The sequence below is a fragment of the Schistocerca nitens genome, chromosome 4, assembly GCF_023898315.1.
Source record: "Schistocerca nitens isolate TAMUIC-IGC-003100 chromosome 4, iqSchNite1.1, whole genome shotgun sequence".
NCBI lineage: Eukaryota > Metazoa > Arthropoda > Insecta > Orthoptera > Acrididae > Schistocerca > Schistocerca nitens.
This window is the reverse complement of record NC_064617.1, coordinates 913,347,323-913,366,648: the sequence shown is the minus strand read 5'-3', so window position 1 is coordinate 913,366,648 and position 19,326 is coordinate 913,347,323. Positions and strand designations below refer to the sequence as shown.

The 19,326-nt window shown below is 42.4% G+C and overlaps 1 protein-coding gene across 8 annotated transcripts in view; it reads left to right on the top strand.

The window, feature by feature from the left end:
* Positions 1-19,326, top strand: part of LOC126253494 (cytochrome P450 6k1-like) — a 482,739-nt gene that overhangs the window by 190,247 nt on the left and 273,166 nt on the right. For 3 of the 8 annotated variants that reach the window (XM_049954869.1, XM_049954871.1, XM_049954868.1), the window contains exon 2: positions 6,033-6,259. The exons of the other annotated variants lie outside the window; for them this stretch is intronic. In XM_049954869.1, the coding sequence (XP_049810826.1) occupies positions 6,040-6,259 (220 nt within the window). In that variant the 5' untranslated portion in view covers positions 6,033-6,039. The remainder of the gene's footprint in view (positions 1-6,032; positions 6,260-19,326) is intronic. 8 annotated transcript variants of the gene reach the window in all.

Genomic DNA, 19,326 nt, shown 5'->3' with positions numbered 1-19,326 from the left:
TGGAATAGCAATCATTAAAACAAGACGTATTTCGTTGCGGCGAGACCTTTTCACGAAATTTAAATCGCCGTCTTTCTCCACCGAATGCGAAAATTTTTTTTGCCGCCCTCCTGGATAGAAAAAATTATCATCGCAATAAAATAAGAGAAATCGGAATTCGCACGAAAAGGTGTTCGTTACTCCTGCGCATTCTTCGAGAGTGGAACGGTAGAGAAATAGTCTGCAGATCGTTCAATGAACCCTCTGCCAAGCACTTAAGTGTGAATTACAAACAACTTTTGTAGACAATGATTTAGATGTAGATAAAAATTTATATTTAAATTGGGCATATAAGACTCTCTCATAGTTTCTGGTTTCTTTTTCAACACCAGAGCATGCAGCGGAATAATTTATAACCAAGGTATATCTAGCTATAGTGCCTCGAAAAGAGCTATAATGACGAGGAAAATCAACGGACCACGTTTACGATGACCTGCTGCAACATCCACCTCACACAGAAGTCCCCAAGTTCCCGTCTGACTTGTGGGGCGGCGGGTAAAATGTATATAACTTTTAGTTGTTAGTTTATGTAGTTAGTGTTTGCAGTTCGCCGTCTTTCTCACTCGAGCCTGGCAACTATTTTTGCGGTCAGCCAGAAAGCGATGGAGAACATACTGACAATAGTTCCCAGTCTGCACGTCCACATTCTTGTCCAACCAACTGAAAGAAATGTTTCTATTCTCTTTCTGCTTAGCGGGATCAGGACTATGATAATAAATGAGGGTATAAAGTTCCAGTTCATACACATATTTAGTAAAGTATCTCATGCACAACATTTTGAAAGTCAAAATGTTCAACTAACAGTAAGTCTTTATATCCTAAACAGCATTGTTATCAGTTCAGAGGCGACCTCTACAGTACGTTCCCACCAAATTGTCTTTAGTCCTGACTACTAATACTCGAATAAATGTTCGAAATAAATACTCGCCACACAAGTGGAAGTAATAGCCACCACTTGCCACGCCAATTTGGAGAATTCACGGACGGCGCACAAATCTAAGCGAACCAGGATGGTGTACAGACCTCGCGAGTGCACTATCAGTTAGTACGGAAAATATGCGTTTTGTCACAGTCCTTCTCTGACGTCATCCAAGGCAGAGCGCAATCCGGCGTTTGACAGACGCGGATCTTACAGTGGCTGAGTCCGAAGTGAACTTCTTCCTTTTTTTTGTTTTCCTTTATTACATTTCGATTCTCCCCCCCCCCCCTCGCGGAGGGGATGGCGGGGCGGGGGGGGCGGGGGGGGGGCTGACAGCAGCGTAATAGGTCGCTCTACAGCCTACAGAAAAGTTGAAAAACATAATGAGGATATAAACAAAACAATAAAAACAGGTGATAAAACAGTGACATTGTAAGAAACTATAAAATGTCGGTATGTTGTGGAATTTAAAATATAAAAACACGTCGTTGGCGCTGCGGATGAGACACACAGTAAGTAGACAGGCACAATGAAAAAAACACAGCGACAGTCTGGTTTCTGTTCGCACGAGATAAAAAACACAACTAGCAACAGTATGGTGGTTGTTCGCAACATTGACAGGGGACGCACAGCACTGAACATTCACAGCACTACAGAGGTGACACGGCTGCAGATGGGGGCAGGGGGGAGGGGAGAGAAAGGAGTCAGAGAGAGGGTAGATGGGGAAAAACAGGATAGAAAGGGGGGGGTAGAGAGAGCCCGGGAAAAGGACACACGGAGGGAGGGGGAGGTGAGGATCAGAGTTGATAGGAGGGATAAATGGAAGGAGAGAGGGCATCATCTGGGAGGGGGAATTGATGGAAGGAGTTGAAGGTTGTAGAGCTGTAGAGGTGGACCTCTTCCTGCCTCTCGGACTGTACTTATATATGTGCCGCAGCAGACGGCCAAGGGAACATCTGCTGTCATCTGCCTTATGCACACAGCAGCAGTCCCTGAACGACCGTTTTCTCGGACACATAATCTGTAATATCAAAGTTATGAATTAATTTAGAATCTTCTTAATTGTCACCTGAATTCAGGTAAGTTGTTAGAAACAAAAGAAAAAGTTTCAGCTCGCTTGAATAAAAAATTTGCCTTCTAGAATTTATAGAGTGGGACTGACAGTAGATCATTACCTCTGAATTGTAACTTTAAAAGCCCTTGTATTGGTTGTTATTAATATTTCGCTCCTAAAATTTGTTGTAGCTCTTTTTTTTTTTTTTTTTTTTTTTTTTTTTTTTTTTTTTTTTTTTTTTTGGTCATCAGTCTACTGACTGGTTTGATGCGGCCTGCCACGAATTCCTTTCCTGTGCTAACCTCTTCATCTCAGAGTAGCACTTGCAACCTACGTCCTCAATTATTTGCTTGACGTATTCCAATCTCTGTCTTCCTCTACAGTTTTTGCCCTCTACAGCTCTCTCTAGTACCATGGAAGTCATTCCCTCATGTCTTAGCACATGTCTTATCATCCTGTCCCTTCTCCTTATCAGTGTTTTCCACATATTCCTTTCCTCTCCGATTCTGCGTAGAACCTCCTCATTCCTTACCTTATCAGTCCACCTAATTTTCAACATTCGTCTATAGCACCACATCTCAAATGCTTCGATTCTCTTCTGTTCAGGTTTTCCCACAGTCCATGTTTCACTACCATACAATTCTGTACTCCAGACGTACATCCTCAGAAATTTCTTCCTCAAATTAAGGCCGGTATTTGATATTAGTAGACTTCTCTTGGCCAGAAATGCCTTTTTTGCCATAGCGAGTCTGCTTTTGATGTCCTCCTTGCTCCGTCCGTCATTGGTTATTTTACTGCCTAAGTAGCAGAATTCCTTAACTTCATTGACTTCATGACCATCAATCCTGATGTTAAGTTTCTCGCTGTTCTCATTTCTACTACTTCTCATTACCTTCGTCTTTCTCCGATTTACTCTCAAACCAATGGAGAGATGATCATGACACTTCTTCAATTACAGGCCACATGTCCTGTGGATACACGTTACGTGTGTTTAATGCAGTGGTTTCCATTGCCTTCTGCATCCTCATGTCGTTGATCATTGCTGATTCTTCCGCCTTTAGGGGCAATTTCCCACCCCTAGGACAAGAGAGTGCCCTGAACCTCTATCCGCTCCTCCGCCCTCTTTGACAAGGCCGTTGGCAGAATGAGGCTGACTTCTTATGCCGGAAGTATTCGGCCGCCAATGCCGATTATTTATCAAAATTTAGGCAGTGGCGGGGATCGAACCCGGGACCGAATACGTTTTTGATAATGAATCAAAGACGCTACCCCTAGACCACGTGTACTGTAGCTCTATCACTCTATAAATTTTCTAGCATTAAAATTACAGGTACTTAATCTACTACAAATGGGTATGTTTTAGTTACAAATTTGGTTTTCATTAAATTACTCGAAAACTATTAGAGGTAGCTTAACGTGGTCTCTTAGTTTCTTATTTTTATTTTGAACTGAAGCATCATACATATTTTTACATTTCTAAGTCTAATATTTAGCGCCTTCAATTTTTCTTAAAAATGTGGATTCTGAAGATAATTTTTATTCTATCCTATTGAAACTTGCACCATTTATTTCTGACATGCATTGGAACATTATGACCAAATTCTGGCTTTCTATCATTATTATTTAGCGCCACTTATTTTTTCTTAAAACGGTATTTTTTATGAAAACTATTGATTTAATTACTTTAAGACTTGACATTTAAAATGTTATTACATTAAAGTATATGTTAACAAAGTGTGGTAAAGAAATTTTGACTTAATTTTATAATTAATTACTGTGCAATATTTGCGCGCTACGCGCAGACGCATTAAGGTGAAGTGGAGCTACTAGCAGTGAACTGGGCTAAGTCCCGGCACACTCGCCCGCCTCTGTTACGCTTCAGACTCATCGCTGCCCAGGGAAAACGTGCTTCACCCGGGGCTGCCATCTTCCGTGCGCTCCGTCTGGTACGATGCAGTTACGGAAACGATCTCGAAAAAGCGGAAAAGATACAGGATCAATCACACGCCTGGCTCACTCTGCGACTACTGCCACGTTAATGAGTCAACGGCATTTAGGATTCCGTCGTCGCATGGAACTGGACAAGGAAGGGACTGGTGCCATGAACCGCACGGCACCGTTTATCATTGAAATAGCGTGCATTTTAAAGCAGAGTTTTCGATATTTCATGAAATGAAAAAAATCTAAAAGGCAGAATGAAAGTAAAGAAACACGAAGAAGCAGCACTACACTTTGACTAAAACATGAAGTAACTGCTCTAGTGGAAACATATTTGGGTGACAGAAACATTAGATGTAGGATATCTGTATAGGTTTAGAGGTCCGTTGGATTGTAACTGTAGAGATGAGAGTTTATTTTTGGGTGGATTGAGGGGAGGCCGGCCGTTGGTGGCCGAACGGTTCTAGGCGCTTCAATCTGGAACCGCGCGACCGCTACGGTCGCAGGTTCGAATCCTGCCTCGAGTATGGATGTGTGTGATGTCGTTAGGTTAGTTAACTTTGAGTAGTTCTAAGTTCTAGGGGACTGATGACCTAAGATGTTAAGTCCCATAGTGCTCAGAGCCATTTTGAGCCATTGAACGGAGACAGAAAAGAAGTAGGAGAATTACCTATGAGGAAGACAGTAGAATGAAGAGGAGAGTGGTAGCGTAAGATGGAAATAGAAGGGGTAGGCTTGATGAAGTGTGAGAGAGGTGGGTTCAAAAATGTTTCAGATGTCTCTGAGCACAATGGGACTTAACATCTGAGGCCATCAGTACCCAAGATCTTACCACTACTTAAACCTAACTAACCTAAGGACATCACACACATGCATGCCCGAGGCAAGATTCGAACCTGCGACCGTAGCGGTCGTTCGGTTCCACACTGAACCACCTAGAACCGCTCGGCCACACCGGCCGGCAGAGAGGTGGGGAAAGATGGCAGTTGGTAATGTTGTGTCTGTAGTTGATAAGACATAACGAAGACATTACAAACATTTATTAAATGGATGAAACACGACTACACTATATAGAGGATGAATAATTATGTACATATCTTTTACACATCTTTTATAGACAGCACTTCTCTGTTCCAGCACTTTTCTGGTTTAATCAGTCGCTAGCTGTGCTGTTACCATGAGAAATCGCTGGCTAGCTGTTAATATATTAGTAGCATCGTGTTATGTCCTTTTATTCTCAATGCAAGCCTTCCGAGATCTGGGTAGAATTCGGTGTGCGGTGTCTTAAAATATGCGCAGAGATTTGTATTTGAGGGATGTTGAGACGATGGAGTGTGCCAACAAAGTACAGATGGCTCTGAGCACTATGGGACTTAACATCTGAGGTCATCAGTCCCCTAGAACTTGGAACTACTTAAATCTAACTAACCTAAGGACATCACACAACACCCAGTCATCACGAGGCAGAGAAAATCCCTGACCCCGCAGGGAATCGAACCCGGGGACCCGGGACAAAGTACAGAGGTATCAGTGAGACGAGATGGGAATTTGATGAAATGATAGAGGATCCTCGTAAGAGAAAGAACGGTCGTGGAAAGCGAGGCGGAATGCACGGCGTTCAAGTATTTCGAGGAACTGACAGAAGTTGGGTGGAACGAATACTCATACAACATTGGCATAGCAAAGGATAAGCCGGATCAAGGTTTCGTGTGCGTGAAGAATAGTGGAGGGTTGCAATCCCCGTGTTTGGCCTGCTAGTAGTTTTATTCTACTGGGCGCTTTTGTTGAATTATCAGTAGGTGAGGTTTCCATGTTAGTTTTAAAAAACATAGTGCCCGCAGTACGGGAACGGAGTGCGGAGCAAGGGTTTGCTTTTCAAACAGCGTTTCCATACATCTATAAACATAGTTAGATCCTCGTTTATGTATAGTTTACAAATACACGTACTTACACTCAGTCAGTTACTTTTGTCGTGAACCCCGAAGCCTGTAAAAAGCTTACCTAACACGGCGCGCGCGTCCAAAGACACCTTGCTAAATTTCCGCTGGACGCTGACACCGTTTCTTCTTTTCCTTTTTCCAGACTGCAGATGGCGCTGCTTCTGGAATCCTGGATCGGCGACTTGGTCGTCGTTTTGTCGGCGGCCGTGCTCGCTCTCTACCTGTGGTTCTCCAGTAGCTACAAGTGCTGGAAGAACAAGGGAGTGCCGTACGCGGAACCTACTCTCCCGTTTGGAAACTTCACGAGAACCTTTCTCGGCAGGGAAGCTTTCGGTGTGACCATGCAGAGAATATACAATCGACTGCCAAGTAAGTAATTTTCGTAGAATTTTCATTGGGCATTATTAAGTGGGATTATAATAGCAGCTGTGTTAATTCTTGCATCTTTTGTGCATTATTTACTGCGAACTGAATCTCCCGCCCGGAATCGCGAGCTCTTCCTGGAGATTTATCACTTATCTTTTGTATTCAGGGCGTGTTGAGAAACCAATGTGCGTACAGAGCAGATTAAGAATCATAGGGCTTACTTTATCGGTAAGTTTATAGTACTCAAGAGACGATTTTTTACGGTCTCGATCCGTGAGCTGAGTGAAACGTGTGTTGCTAGAGCCCAGTTATACGTTCCTCGAGTCTGCGGAGTTGCTGAAACTGGCTGCTGCAGTACCGACGGCAACTCTATTGTATATGCGTGCGTGATAGCGCGTACGATGACACACGATTAATGCCGAGAGAAGCCGAAGTATTCACTTACACGTGTGCTTTCAAACGGCGAGGGCGTCTGTAGCTGTGTGTTCATAAGCTCCCGCGGCGTGCCATCAAAATGATTTCGAACAGAAAGCATGTGATTTCTTTTCATACTCGACCATCGATTATTTAGCACAGTCGATCACGACCACTAGCAAGAAACTCATTGACTTTATTAGCTCATAATATGTAATTTCTATAATGTAATACATAAGACATCTTTGTAGTAATAGCACTTCACTGCCGATTGCTTGGTGATTCCGTATTTTAGTCTTCATGAAGAAGTCCATATTTCGAATATTGAATCTAGTTAAATTTAGCACGTCATATTTTCCTACCATAAACGACTAAAGATCATAGTTAGGTCATTGCTTTCATGGGACACCTATTCCTTAAGCTAATTACAAAATTGTGTCAAGTATCAACAAGAGAATTTATGATACAACAACAGAATTCACTAAAATGATCGTTTTGAAAAGTAACGTTCATTCAACCAATGCAACACACCAAAAGAATATGTTTTAAGCAATAAACTGTAACCTAAATGCTTCAGGTGAGTTATTCTTAATAAAATATCAATCTCAAAGTTAAATCCCCCATTGTTGTTGTAGCATTCCGTCTGAAGTTTGGTTTGATGCAGCTCTCTATGATATTCTGCCCTGTGCAACCCTTTTCGTCTCCAAATAACTAGTGTAACCTACATCCTTCTGAATCTGCTTACTGTATTCTTCACTTGCTCTCGGCCCACGATTTTTACCCCCATTGCTAAATTGGTGATCCCTTGATGTCTCAGAATGTGTCCTATCAACCGATCCCTTCTGCTAGTCAGGCTGTGCCTCAAAAATTTTTTATCCGTAACTCTATTCAGAACATCCTCATTAGTTATGTAATTTACCCATCTAAACTTCAGCATTCTTCTGTAACATCAAATCCACGCTCCTATCCGTAGACGCCAGTTTTGTTTCTCCATAAATTCGTAAATATTACAGACTATCAAACTCTAAGGCCGGTTTAGGAATCAACAGAAAAATTCCTATAAGATGAGATATTTTACACATCATTTCACTGTCTTTTTAAATTTGGTTAAAATTACACTTTTTGTATTTTATTAATAAGGCAGAAATATTTATGGAACGAATGGATGATAACTATTGTTGCTAACACATTATTACACATTTAGATTACTGTTATGTACAAAGGAGAAGCTATTTTACTTAAAAACTAACATAAACTGAATCGTTGGTAGCCATAAAACTACTTCCACTATGAAGAATGTATTTATACTTTGTTTTTGTGACCTGACATACCCTAAACTGGTGGAGAGAGTCATGATTACATATAGATGTTTAACCGACGCCACAGGTTGTTTAGGTAACCTTAATGTAGATCATGTGACCGACAAATCGTGCATTTTTGTGATTATCTACCAAAGTTTGGTTGGCACCATTGGAAAAACTTGGTCGAGGCCTGATTTTTGTTGACGCTGTAAATTCTTTTATGTATGGTTGGAGGTAGGGACATTCACCAGTCAAATAATTGTTAATTCACTTTGCTGCTATTTGGGGAGCAAAATAACTGATGATGGTTGAAGTAGAGAGGATATAAAATGTAGACTGGCAATGGCAAGGAAAGCGTTTCTCAAGAAGAGAAATTTGTTAACATCGAGTATAGATGTGTCAGGAAGTCATTTCTGAAAGTATTTGTATGGAGTGTAGCCATGTATGGAAGTGAAACATGGACGATAAATAGTTTGGACAAGAAGAGAATAGAAGCTTTCGAAATGTGGTGCTACAGAAGAATGCTGAAGATTAGATGCGTAAATCATATAACTAATGAAGAGGTATTGAATAGAATTGGGGAGAAGAGAAGTTTGTGGCACAACTTGACTAGAAGAAGGGATCGGTTGGTAGGACATGTTCTGAGGCATCAAGGGATCACCAATTTAGTACTGGAGGGAAGCGTAGAGGGTAAAAATCGTAGAGGGAGACCAAGAGATGAATACACGAAGCAGATTCAGAAGGATGTAGGCTGCAGTAGGTACTAGGAGATGAAGAAACTGAAGACCACAACAACAACAACAACTAGTTTCGGTCAAATGACCATTATCAAGTATGAGCTGGCATGAACGGCTTGAAAGATATACCATAATAAGAGTACTTTCCTCTTTTGAGCCCAGCATAGTAGTAAAAACTTTTTTACAATAATAGCTGTGTACAATTGTATGATCTGTATTTACTAATAAAACGTCGTAATATGAATAAAGCTGTTGATTACTGGTTGATACAGCAAACAGGGTTGTAGCCTCTCCCCGATGTTGTTCAATCTGTATATTGAGCAAGCAGTAAAGGAAACAAAAGAAAAATTCGGAGTAGGTATTAAAATTCATGGAGAAGAAATAAAAACTTTGAGGTTCGCCGATGACATTGTAATTCTGTCAGAGACAGCTAAGGACTTGGAAGAGCAGTTGAATGGAATGGACAGTATCTTGAAAGGAGGATATAAGATGAACATCAACAAAAGCAATACAAGGTTAATGGAATGTAGTCTAATTAAGTCAGGTGATGCTGAGGGAATTAGATTAGGAAATGAGGCACTTAAAGTAGTAAAGGAATTTTGCTATTTGGGGAGCAAAATAACTGATGATGGTTGAAGTAGAGAGGATATAAAATGTAGGCTGGCAATGGCAAGGAAAGCGTTTCTGAAGAAGAGAAATTTGTTAACATCCAGTATTGATTTAAGTGTCAGGAAGTCATTTCTGAAAGTATTCGTATGGAGTGTAGCCATGTATGGAAGTGAAACATGGACGATAAATAGTTTGGACAAGAAGAGAATAGAAGCTTTCGAAATGTGGTGCTACAGAAGAATGCTGAAGATTAGATGGGTAGATCACATAACTAATGAGGAAGTATTGAATAGGATTGGGGAGAAGAGAAGTTTGTGGCACAACTTGACCAGAAGAAGGGATCGGTTGGTAGGACATGTTCTGAGGCATCAAGGGATCACCAATTTAGTATTGGAGGGCAGCGTGGAGGGTAAAAATCGTAGAGGGAGACCAAGAGATGAATACACTAAGCAGATTCAGAAGGATGTAGGTTGCAGTAGGTACTGGGAGATGAAAAACTTGCACAGGATAGAGTAGCATGGAGAGCTGCATCAAACCAATCTCAGGACTGAAGACCACAACAACAACAACAACAACAACAGCAAACACACTGCCAGCACAAGTGAACCTTGAGACCAAACTCCTTCAAAAGGACTGCAGCCAGGCTAATTAGTTCATCTTGTTATCACGTCCTAAAGTTTTATATGAGAATATAATTGTTTATGGACGTCGGGTTTAGGAGACGCCAGTGTGTGGCAACGAAGTGCACAGAACGCGTGAACGTTTTAGTTGGACAGTATTAACTGAATCAGTCTCTTTTTGACATCAGAAGTAAAAATTAGCTGCTGGTGACGCTTGTATGGTCGTGGCCTATGAAACATTTTTGTTGCTGGCGTCTTGTCGAGAGTGGGGCTGGCCATCTTCAGTGGTGCCCTGTTTTCCCTGACTCTTGCCGACTGACCGATCGAACGTCGGAGCGCGAAATAAATACTGCGAAAAAACTTAAATTACAAAATTTTAAAAAAACCTGCACAAAAAAATTCTCTCTCTCTATGCCGCTAACTAAATTAAAAAAAAAGAATTTATTAGCAGCTATCCTTTCTAGAACAGCACACTTCCTCTATTGCTGGGTATAAGCGTCTTCTGTTTGGCGTCATCTCTTCCAGTCCTGTGCGTCCCACATCCACACCTCAAAATCGCTAGTGAAGTTATAATTACTTATTATGGAAAATATGAAAAACCAATCCGTCTTTAATTAGCCTAACATTGTTAAGGAGGAGAGTTACACTACTGGCCATTAACATTGCTGCAGCAAGAACAAATGCAGATGACAAACGTGTATTCATTGGACAAATATATTATACTAGAACTGACATGTAATTACATTTCCACGCAATTTGGGTGCATAGATCCTGAGAAATCAGTGCCAAAAACGGCCTTGATACGACTGGGCATTGAGTCAAACAGAGCTTGGATGGCGTGTACCGGTACAGCTGCCCTTGCAGCTTCAACACGATACCACAGTTCACCAAGAGTAGAGACTGGTGTATCGTGACGAGCCAGTTGCTCGGCCACCATTGACCAGATGTTTTCAGTTGGTGAGAGATCTGGAGAATGTGCTGACCAGGGCAGCAGTCGAACATGTTCTGTATCCAGAAAGGCCCGTACAGGACCTGCAACATGCGGTCGTGCATTATCCTGCTGAAATGTAGGGTTTCGCAGGGATCGAATGAAGGGTAGAGACACGGGTCGTAACACATCTGAAATGTATCGTTCACTGTTCAGAGTGCCGTGAAGGCGAACAAGGGCTGACCGAGACGTGTAACCAATGGCACCCCATACCATTACGCCGGGTGATGCGCCAGTACGGCGATGACGAATACACGCTTCCAATGTGCGTTCACCGCGATGTAGCCAAACACGGATGCGACCATCATGATGCTGTAAACAGAACCTGGATTCATCCGAAAAAATTACGTGTTGCCATTCGTGCACCCAGGTTCTTCGTTGAGTACACCATCGCAGGCGCTCCTGTCTGTGATGCAGCGTCAAGGGTAACCGCAGCCATGGTCTCCGAGCTGATAGTCCATGCTGCTGCAAACGTCGTCGAACTATCCGTGTAGATGGTTGTTGTCTTGCAAACGTCCCCATCTGTTGACTCAGGAATCGAGACGTGGCTGCACGATCCGTTACGGCTGTAACTGCGGATAAGATGCCTGTCATCTCCTAGTGATATGAGGCCGTTGGGATTCAGCACGGCGTTCCGTATTACCCTCCTGAACCCACCGATTCCATATTCTGCTAAGAGTCATTGGATCTCGACCAACGCTAGCAGCAATGTCGCGATACGATAAACCGCAATCGCGACAGGCTGCAATCCAACCCTTATCAAAGTCGGAAACGTGATGGTACGCATTTCTCCTCCTTACACGAGGCATCACAACAACGTTTCACCAGGCAACGCCGGTCAACTGCTGTTTGTGTATGAGAAATCGGTTGGAAACTTTCCTCATGTCAGCACGTTGTAGGTGTCGCCACCGGCGCCAACCTTGTGTGAATGCTCTGAAAAGCTAATCATTTGCGTATCACAGCATCTTCTTCCTGTCGGTTAAATTTCGCGTCTGTAGCACGTCATCTTCGTGGTGTAGCAATTTTAATGGCCAGTAGTGTACCTAGTTTTTTTTTCCATCATACTTTTACGTAATTACGTACGAACCTGGTTTCATGCACTGGTCTAACTATGTCCTGCAGTGGTTTGATGATAGCGTACTAACCCACGCTTCATTAAAAGGCGAGCACGAATCGCACGGCGTGTGGCATGCAACGCGTGGGGCGTGACGTATGCGGCGACCACAACGGCCAGTCGCCTGAGGGCAGACGTCGTTGGCAATTGTGTCTGTATTCCGAATTTTTCCGAGTAAATTACTTAAGACTTAGACCCAACGATATGATATCGTCGTTTTGATATTTACCTACGTTGCCCAGGTAGCTTACTCGTATTTCAATTTCATACTTTATCAGTTTTAGATGTATTTCTTTTTGATTTATTTACTTAGCGGTACTTCGACGCGACGACACTTGGTTCTAAACGTTATCACTTATGTTAAACTTAAATGGCAATACATTTTTTTAGAGTTTTTTAGTCTTTAAGTTTTATTTCACACTTTTTAAACTTTATATTTTACTAGAAGACACGGTACTATCGACACTCTATCCCCGCATTCACACAAATACTTTCCGGGATGAATCACGAAATTGCGACGCGGGATCGTTTTCGCTTATGTGATTTATGTGTTTCTTTCTTTAATTCTCACATACATTTATTGGAGCAAATGGCTCTAAGCACTATGGGACTTAACATCTGAGGTTATCAGTCCCCTAGAACTTAGAACTACTTAAACCTAACTAACCTAAGGACAGCACACACATCCATGCCCGAGGCAGGACTCGAACCTGCGACCGTAGCATCAGCGCGGTTCCGGACTGAAGCACCTAGAACCGCTCGGCCACAGCGGCCGGTATACATTTAATCGCTACGTTTCAGGAAACATAAGTACGGGCGATAATTCTAAATCAAGTTGGAAGAAAGTGAGCTGCCACTGCGCTCTCTTGCAGTAGGCTGCCTAAACCATTACATAAAAATTATTTGATTTAGTACTGACTGTAGATCTCAAAAAGAGGTACAAAAATATCTGCGAGAGCATATGTTTATCTTTTACAGTTGAATCACTACCACCCTTCTTCTGCTTTATAGGTGCTGAACGTAGGACTTCAAATGACAAAAATTACCATCGTTGGCCAACCGTAAAAGATGAACATAGGTTCTCGTGTGCTTTTACTTAGACATTTTTGAGCTCTACAATCTACTACTACGATGCCTGAAGCAGCTCTTACGTATTACGTCGCGTGAATAAAGAGAGCGCGCTGGCGGAAAACATTTTTACTTAATTTAGCTGACGAAGTTTGAACAGCTAAACACACATTCATGGGACTAGCTAAGAACCATCCCGATTTCAAATTTAAAAAATTACAATTGGACCTTTAGTTTGGGAGCTACGCTGCCACAGATACACACGTTAAACTTGTAAGAGCCTTCTGTTTGCGTCGGCGGTTAAAAAAGAGGCTTGGTGGAAGTTTACACGCGATCGGCAGTGGTAGACTTGTTCCACGCCCCATTTTCAGTTTTTAAGTCGCTCTCTGACGTCCGATCAATCAGTCGTCAAGTCTCAATGAAACGAGGGCTCCTCTAAAGATATACAACGCAACTCGGCACGAAACGTCAGGAAATAAAAGAGGAAATATTCACCAGCAACTTCCACGACCGATCATGAAAGCCTTCATTGTAATAATCGGAAGTAAAGATTACCACAAAAGCAAAAAGCGCGTTACAGGATTAAATGAAACTTCGCATTTGTTACAAGAGTAGAAGTGTAGAGGCCACAACAACAGTGGATGAAATTAGAAAGGAAAGGAAAACTCTGCATCAACAACGTATGAGTTTCTGTCACATTTATAACGAGCACACACCATCATTAACTTCGGGTATCTACGGAACTAGATATGTATTTTGGTGCTTTGTGTTAGACATGCACGAGTGGTACTTGGTGTCATCCATGCTACAGGCCTGAAGATAACGTAATTGGAACGTCGAAACTGGTTGCCTAAGAAAACAATATCAAAATAACGGCTGCTGGTACAGTAATATTACATTTTATCGATCAGCCGCTGTTCCACAATCCTGAGCCCAAGATGGAGTTACATTTAACAGGTGAGAAACTGAAGTGAAGCTGGCAATGATGATGTTTACGTACAACAACTTTTTTTTTTGACAGCTTTCGAATTTCGGTTGTTCACTTGTCAGGAGTCCTGTATATAACACACAGCTAAGAAGGGTTTTCTGAATAAACACAGTCGATTATGTACAGTGAAAAATGGTTATATCTTACAATTATTTAAATTAAGTATTTTTATTACATTCAATGATAAGTCCTCCAAAAGAGGTTCTCCCGTCTGCTAATCCATTTTTTCATCTTTAGTGACGGTTTCCTTTTCATATCCTTCACTGCCACGGCGCACAATGCAGCGGGCACATAGAAACCAAGAACTGCTGATTTCCTTTCAGCACGCTATCCGCGCAGTACTGACCACGCTACACATTTCCTATTCGCTTTAGCGAGCGCTTCGTTGAGTGAAACTGGACGCTTAGTGATCAGATATACTGCAACGTCCTCGTCAATTCCGTGTATCTTCTTTATCATTTTCTACGCTCCCTGATGATCGCTGCATTCAACAGAACTCAGTCCAGACAAATCGCGCTAGTCACAGTAACGGCTCGAGGAGTGTGTTAAAGTTACACATTCCGGCTATCACAATAAATCTGTAAGTGGATGTATATAATGGAACAAATCTTGTTGTTGTTGTTGTGCTCTTCAGTCCTGAGACTGGTTCGATGCAGCTCTCCATGCTGCTCTATCCTGTACAAGCTTCTTCATCTCCCAGTGCCTACTGCAGCCTTCATCCTCCTGAATCTGTTTAGTGTATTCATCTCTTGGTCTCCCTCTAAGATTTTTACCCTCCACGATGCCCTGAAATATTAAATTGGTGATCTCTTGATGCCTCAGAACATGTCCTACCAACCGATCACTTCTTCTAGTCAAGTTGTGCCACAAATTTCTCTTCTCCCCAATTCTAGTCAATACCTCCTCATTAGTTACGTGATCTATCCATCTACAGCATTCTTCTGTAACACCACATTTCAAAAGCTTCTATTCTCTTCTTGTCCAAACCAGTTATTGTCCATGTTTCACTTCCATACATGGCTACACTCCATACTAATACCTTCAAAAACGACTTCCTGACACTTAAATCTGTACTCGATGTAACAAATTTCTTTTCTTCAGAAACGCTTTCCTTGCCATTGCCAGTCTACATTTTATATCCTCTCTACTTCGACCATCATCAGTTATTTTGCTTCCCGAATAGCAAAACTCCAAAACTATTTTAAGCGTCTCATTTCCTAATCTAATTCCCTCAGCATCACCCGACTTAATTAGACTACATTCCATTATCCTCGTTTTGCTTTTCTTGATGTTCATCTCATATTCTCCTTTCAAGACACTATCCATTCCGTTCAACTGCTCTTCCAAGTCCTTTGCTGTCTCTGACAGAATTACAATGTCATCGGCGAACCTCAAAGTTTTTATTTTTCTCCATGGATTTTAATACCTACTCCGAATTTTTCTTTTGTTTCCTTCACTGCTTGCTCAATATACAGATTAAATAACATCGGGGAGAGGCTACAACCCTGTCTCACTCCCTTTCCAACCACTGCTTCCCTTTCATGTCCCTCGACTCTTATAACTGCTACCTGGTTTCTGTACAAACTGTAAATAGCCTTTCGCTCCCTGTATTTTACCCCTGCCACCTTCAGAATTTGAAAGAGAGTATTACAGTCAACTTTGTCAAAAGCTTTCTCTAAGTCTACAAATGCTAGAAACGTAGGTTTCCCTTTCCTTAATCTAGCTTCTAAGATAAGTCGTGGAGTCAGTACTGCCTCACGTGTTCCTACATTTCTACGGAATCCAAACTGATCTTCCCCGAGGTTGACTTCTACCAGTTTTTCCATTCGTCTGTAAAGGTTCCAACATTTCTACGGAATCCAAACTGATCTTCCCCGAGGTCGACTTCTACCAGTTTTTCCATTCGTCTGTAAAGAATTCGCGTTAGTATTTTGCAGCTGTGACTTATTAAACTGATAGTTCGGTAAATTTCACATCTGTCAACACCTGCTTTCTTTGGGATTGGAATTATTATATTCTTCTTGAAGTCTGAGGGTATTTCGCCTGTCTCATACATCTTGCTCACCAGATGGTAGAGTTTTGTCAGGACTGGCTCTCCCAAGGCCATCAGTAGTTCTAATGGAATGTTGTCTACTCCCAGGGCCTGGTTTCGACTCAGGTCTTTCAGTGCTCTGTCAAATTCTTCAAGCAGTATCGTATCTCCCATTTCATCTTCATCTACATCCTCTTCCATTTCCCTAATATATTGTCCTCAAGTACATCGCCCTTGTGTAGACCCTCTATATACTCCTTCCACCTTTCTGCTTTCCTTTCTTTGCTTAGAACTGGGTTTCCATCTGAGCTCTTGATATTCATACAAGTAGTTCTCTTTGCTCCAAAGGTCTCTTTAATTTTCCTGTAGGCAGTATCTATCTTACCTCTAGTGAGATAAGCCTCTACATACATTTGTGCTCTAGCCAACCCTGCTTAGCCATCTTAATATCACTTATCAGTATACAACAACATATTAAGTTTTTCAGTCTTGACAGTAATTTAATATCCTTTTCCTAGTGAAAGAGAGATACTGTAGTGAATGGAAAGAAAAATGTGTTTCACATGTAATGTAAACTGCAGTTGCCATGAAAAATATTGATGTTGTGTTCACCAAATAAGCTTGGTGTCGAACATAAACGTGGTAGCCCTATACCACAGAAAGAAGATGCTGTATTGAAGTGGCTTGCTAAGCACTCAGTAATCATATAGCTTCGTCACAAGGCAAAATGGAACTGTACAGAATAATGGTGGCAACAGAGACTAAGACACATCAATAATTTATTAAAATAACTGTACAATGCCCGCCCGGATAGCCATGCGGGATAAAGAGGCGCATTCGGAAATGCGGATCGAATCCGCCCAGTGGATTAACGTCGAGGATCGGTGTGCCGTTCAGCGTGGATGTGATTTTTAGGTGGTTTCCTTCATCTCACTGCCTGAATACCAGACTGATACCCAAGTCCCATCTCAGTTACATGATTCCCAGGATTTTAGAAAACTCAAGCGCACTTTCACATCAATAACACTACACACAGACAGTTGTACACGTATTCCGTCCCAGGGGTAACAGGGTGCGATAGGAAGGGCATCTATGCCAAATCCGACCCTAATCATGCCAATCATGCAACGATGTGGGCCAAATCGCAAGAAAAAGAAGAAGTTTAAAATAACTTTACAAACACTGAAGTTGAGTCATGGCAAGTTTGGTCACCAACTATGAACGCCAGTCTATTCTTGAAGGTAGTTGACCATAATTGTCGCAAAGGAGTGTGACTATAATATGAGTTAAATGTTTATTTGACACTACAGTAGCGACGCTATAGTCACAGTACATAATTTTTTCTTTAAAGGAATTATGCTTGTGATATATAGTGTTTTGACATAATACATAGTTAATGTATCTAGTTAATAGGACTTTAATTTGTTTTTTGTAATTGTCTGTGTGAAAGACTGTAACATAGGATTTCTTAATGGGAAGCAACGAACTGGTATTTTGTAATGTATGTATAACAATATTTTAGTTGTTATAATGCTGTATTTCTTTGTTTTCATACTTTATCGACTATGCTTTTCTATCTAATTTTAAAGCTGTATACCAGTATTTTGGTTTGTATACCAGTTTTTGGTTTGTGTTTGTGTTTCAACTAGAGACTAGTTTCGTTAAAACTTGACAGTGGCGACATCAAGCGCCTATTATTTTTATGAAGATCCTGTCTTGTGTTGTGTGTTTCTATACTACAGTCATGCCCTCTAGTCACAGAATGGGTTACCAGGAAAATGGAGCAATGTTATGTTAGCAAGTTAGTAGTGTGTCAGTCCTATATGAGAGTGCAGCGTGATTTGAAATTCATAGTAAAATTGACATTCATAGTAAAATTATGTGCTGCATTCAATATAGAGCTTGCCGTTCTTATTAAACTTATGGTTTGGTTATTACATGTGTTTATCTCATCGGAGTTGGCGCTATGATAATGATTAAATATACATATACGTGTTTAATTTTTCTGGAATCCATCCTCACCCGACGCATCCACCAGCATCTCCGCCAGCACCGCCTGCTTCCCGTTACACAGTGTGGCTTTCGGCCGTCCTTCTCTTCCGATGACCTTCTCCTTCACCTCACTCATCTCCTCTCCGAACAGCTTAATTCCCGTCGTTCCGCTCTCTTCCTCTCCCTTAACCTCGAACGAGCCTATGACCGCATGTGGCATTCCGGTCTCCTCTTCAAGCTCCAAACCTTCGCCCTCCCTATTAACCACGTCCATCTGATCGGCTCCTTTCTTTCCCAACGTCCTTCCTACGTCACCATCCACAACACGGATTCCTACACCTTTTTCCCCTCAGCCGGTGTGCTCCAGGGCTCCGTCCTCTCCCCTCTGCTGTACCTCTTGTATACAGCGGACATGCCGCCGCCTTCACCCCCCATTTACCTTCTCCAGTACGCCGATGACACTGCCTTCCTTGCCCTTGCCCCCACCCAGCAGCGCTCCCAACACCTTCTCCAATCCCATCTTGACCGGTTCACCGCTTGGTGCAACCAGTGGTTGCTTAAGGTCAATCCTGCCAAACCCCAGGTGATCATTGTAGGCAAAACCACCCCTTCCTTCCGCCTCCTCGATTTCTACATATCTATGGCCATCCTATCGCCCTCACCTCCACCCTTAAGTACTTTGGTGTCACCCTCGACCGTCGCCTCTCCTGGACCCCCCACCTCCAGACAATCCAAGCCAAGGCATGCTCCCACCTCTGTCTCCTCAAACTCCTTTCCAGCCAAACTTGGGGTCTGGACCCCTACACCATACTCCATACCTATAAATCCCTCATTTGCCCTATCCTTTGCTACGCCCACCCTGCCTGGATCTCTGCTCCCCCTACCTTTTACAAATCCCCTCAGATCCTAGAACGCCATGCTCCTTGACTCGCCTATCGCATCCCTCTCCCCTCCCCCACACGGATCCTATATGACCTCATTCCCTTCCCCCACCTCCTCCTTTTCCTCGAACGGATACAGATCCTCTACACCTCCCGTAAACTCGATCCTCCTCACCCACTGGTCTCTCCCATCCTCTCCCACCCCTGTCCGCTGCTGCGCCTGTACTTCCATGTCCCACCTGCTCTCCATCTTTCCACTCTCCACACCCTCTCCCAAGGTGGCTTCCGCCAGCTCCGCCTCCCTGATGATGCCCTCCTCCCCTCCA